A 1,578-nucleotide genomic window follows, 5' to 3' on the forward strand; every position below is an offset into this window, starting at 1 on the left:
GTTTATCATGCGAGGCTTAGAAATGTTTTCTTGCCGAGCATGATAAACCTGATCTATAATCAACACTAACCTATTATTCTCTATATCTGAGTGGTAAAGGGTTAACATAAAGAACATTTGTTGCTTGCATCTTTTCATTCACTGAAGAAGGATGTATTGTTTCTTAGTCTATTCTTTATACTTCATACTATGAATGGGTTGGTGGAATATCACTATGTCAGAATATTGACAAATTGATTATATACTAATGTTTAGTTTAGAGACAGACATGTTATGTGCGTTTGTCAATTATTATATTAAAATAAAACCAATAAATAAATGTACCATAGTTTTATTATGTTTTACTCCTTTTTATCTGCTTTTAAATAAATACAACTTAATATCTTTGCAATATCTTACCTGAACTGAATATATAGTGTTGAGTTTAGTGTTTGGTATTGTCTTTAAAAAATCTCCCTTTATTCTTGTTTGTTTTTTGAATTGTGAAAGAGCATATAATTCCCTTCAAATGTGCTCTAAAAGAATTTTAACAAACATTCAAAAATTCAAAACAGTGATTCAAATAACAAATAAAAATATGGCAAGGCATTTTTAAAGAAGTTTTTAAATATTTATTGCTCATACAGAAAATCCAAAGATGTACCACATTAAATGCTGAATAAATAATAAGTCATGAAAAAACACACATAAAGCCATTACAAATTCAACATCATAACCCACTTATATTAATGAAATAACACATATTATATACATCTTTAACATAAACTTTGTTAACACATATAAACTTGTATAATAATTTCGGATTTGAATAAAATTTAAACCACAAAAGCTGTAATTATGCCCCACATATTTGAATGGGTTTCCACTTTATACTGACTGCATCTGGTCAGGTATTTTAAAGAGTACATATATTACCAGATAACTTTTTCATCTTAACAAAATAAACACACACACACAAGCTGAGATTATATATATAGTAATTATTAATCAAATGCATTGCACATAATTTACTTAATTATGTTCAGTAGATTTAATGAGCAATAGTTGCTAGTCATCGCCCACTATAGAAGCCTGGGAAAATACAACACATTTTAAATATTCATAAAAATTGGACATGATGATTCTGTAGTTTTTTGCAATAATTGGTACATTATCGGTTCAGACATTACAAGCCACCTTGTTTTCCGATATTGCAAAGATTCTTTCATAATGATACATTTCACAAACTGTAAAAACCTCTTTAAATAATACATGAAACTAGAAATGCATCACGGACACTGATGCCCCCCACAACACATCTTTGGACAGTTGAATCAACTGTATATTCTACAATACAACTTCCATCAATCCTTTCTTTTACCTAACTATCCTTTTTTCCAATATCAGCTTAGTTTTCTGTCTGTGTCATCTTACTTCGCGAATCTACATTTGTACCTCTAGCATTATTATTATCTGTTTGTTCTAATTTTTTGTCTTTTTCTGGCTTATCAGCATTTCCTTTTAGTTTTATTTCTACATCTTTTTCTTTAGTCCCTGGTTTATCTGCCTGCAAGTTTGATGCCTGGGGCTTTTCAGCCA

The 1,578-nt window shown here is 29.3% G+C and overlaps 1 protein-coding gene across 1 annotated transcript in view; it reads right to left on the minus strand.

Annotated features, from left to right (window-relative positions):
• Positions 1-315: 315 nt before the first annotated feature.
• Positions 316-1,578, minus strand: part of LOC127861540 (protein YIPF1-like) — a 25,124-nt gene continuing 23,861 nt past the window's right edge. The window contains exon 7 of the mRNA XM_052400140.1: positions 316-1,578. This exon is cut by the window's right edge and continues 139 nt beyond it. Coding sequence (XP_052256100.1) covers positions 1,388-1,578 — 191 coding nt within the window. The 3' untranslated portion in view covers positions 316-1,387.

Source organism: Dreissena polymorpha, chromosome 16 (genome assembly GCF_020536995.1).
Source record: "Dreissena polymorpha isolate Duluth1 chromosome 16, UMN_Dpol_1.0, whole genome shotgun sequence".
Lineage (NCBI taxonomy): Eukaryota > Metazoa > Mollusca > Bivalvia > Myida > Dreissenidae > Dreissena > Dreissena polymorpha.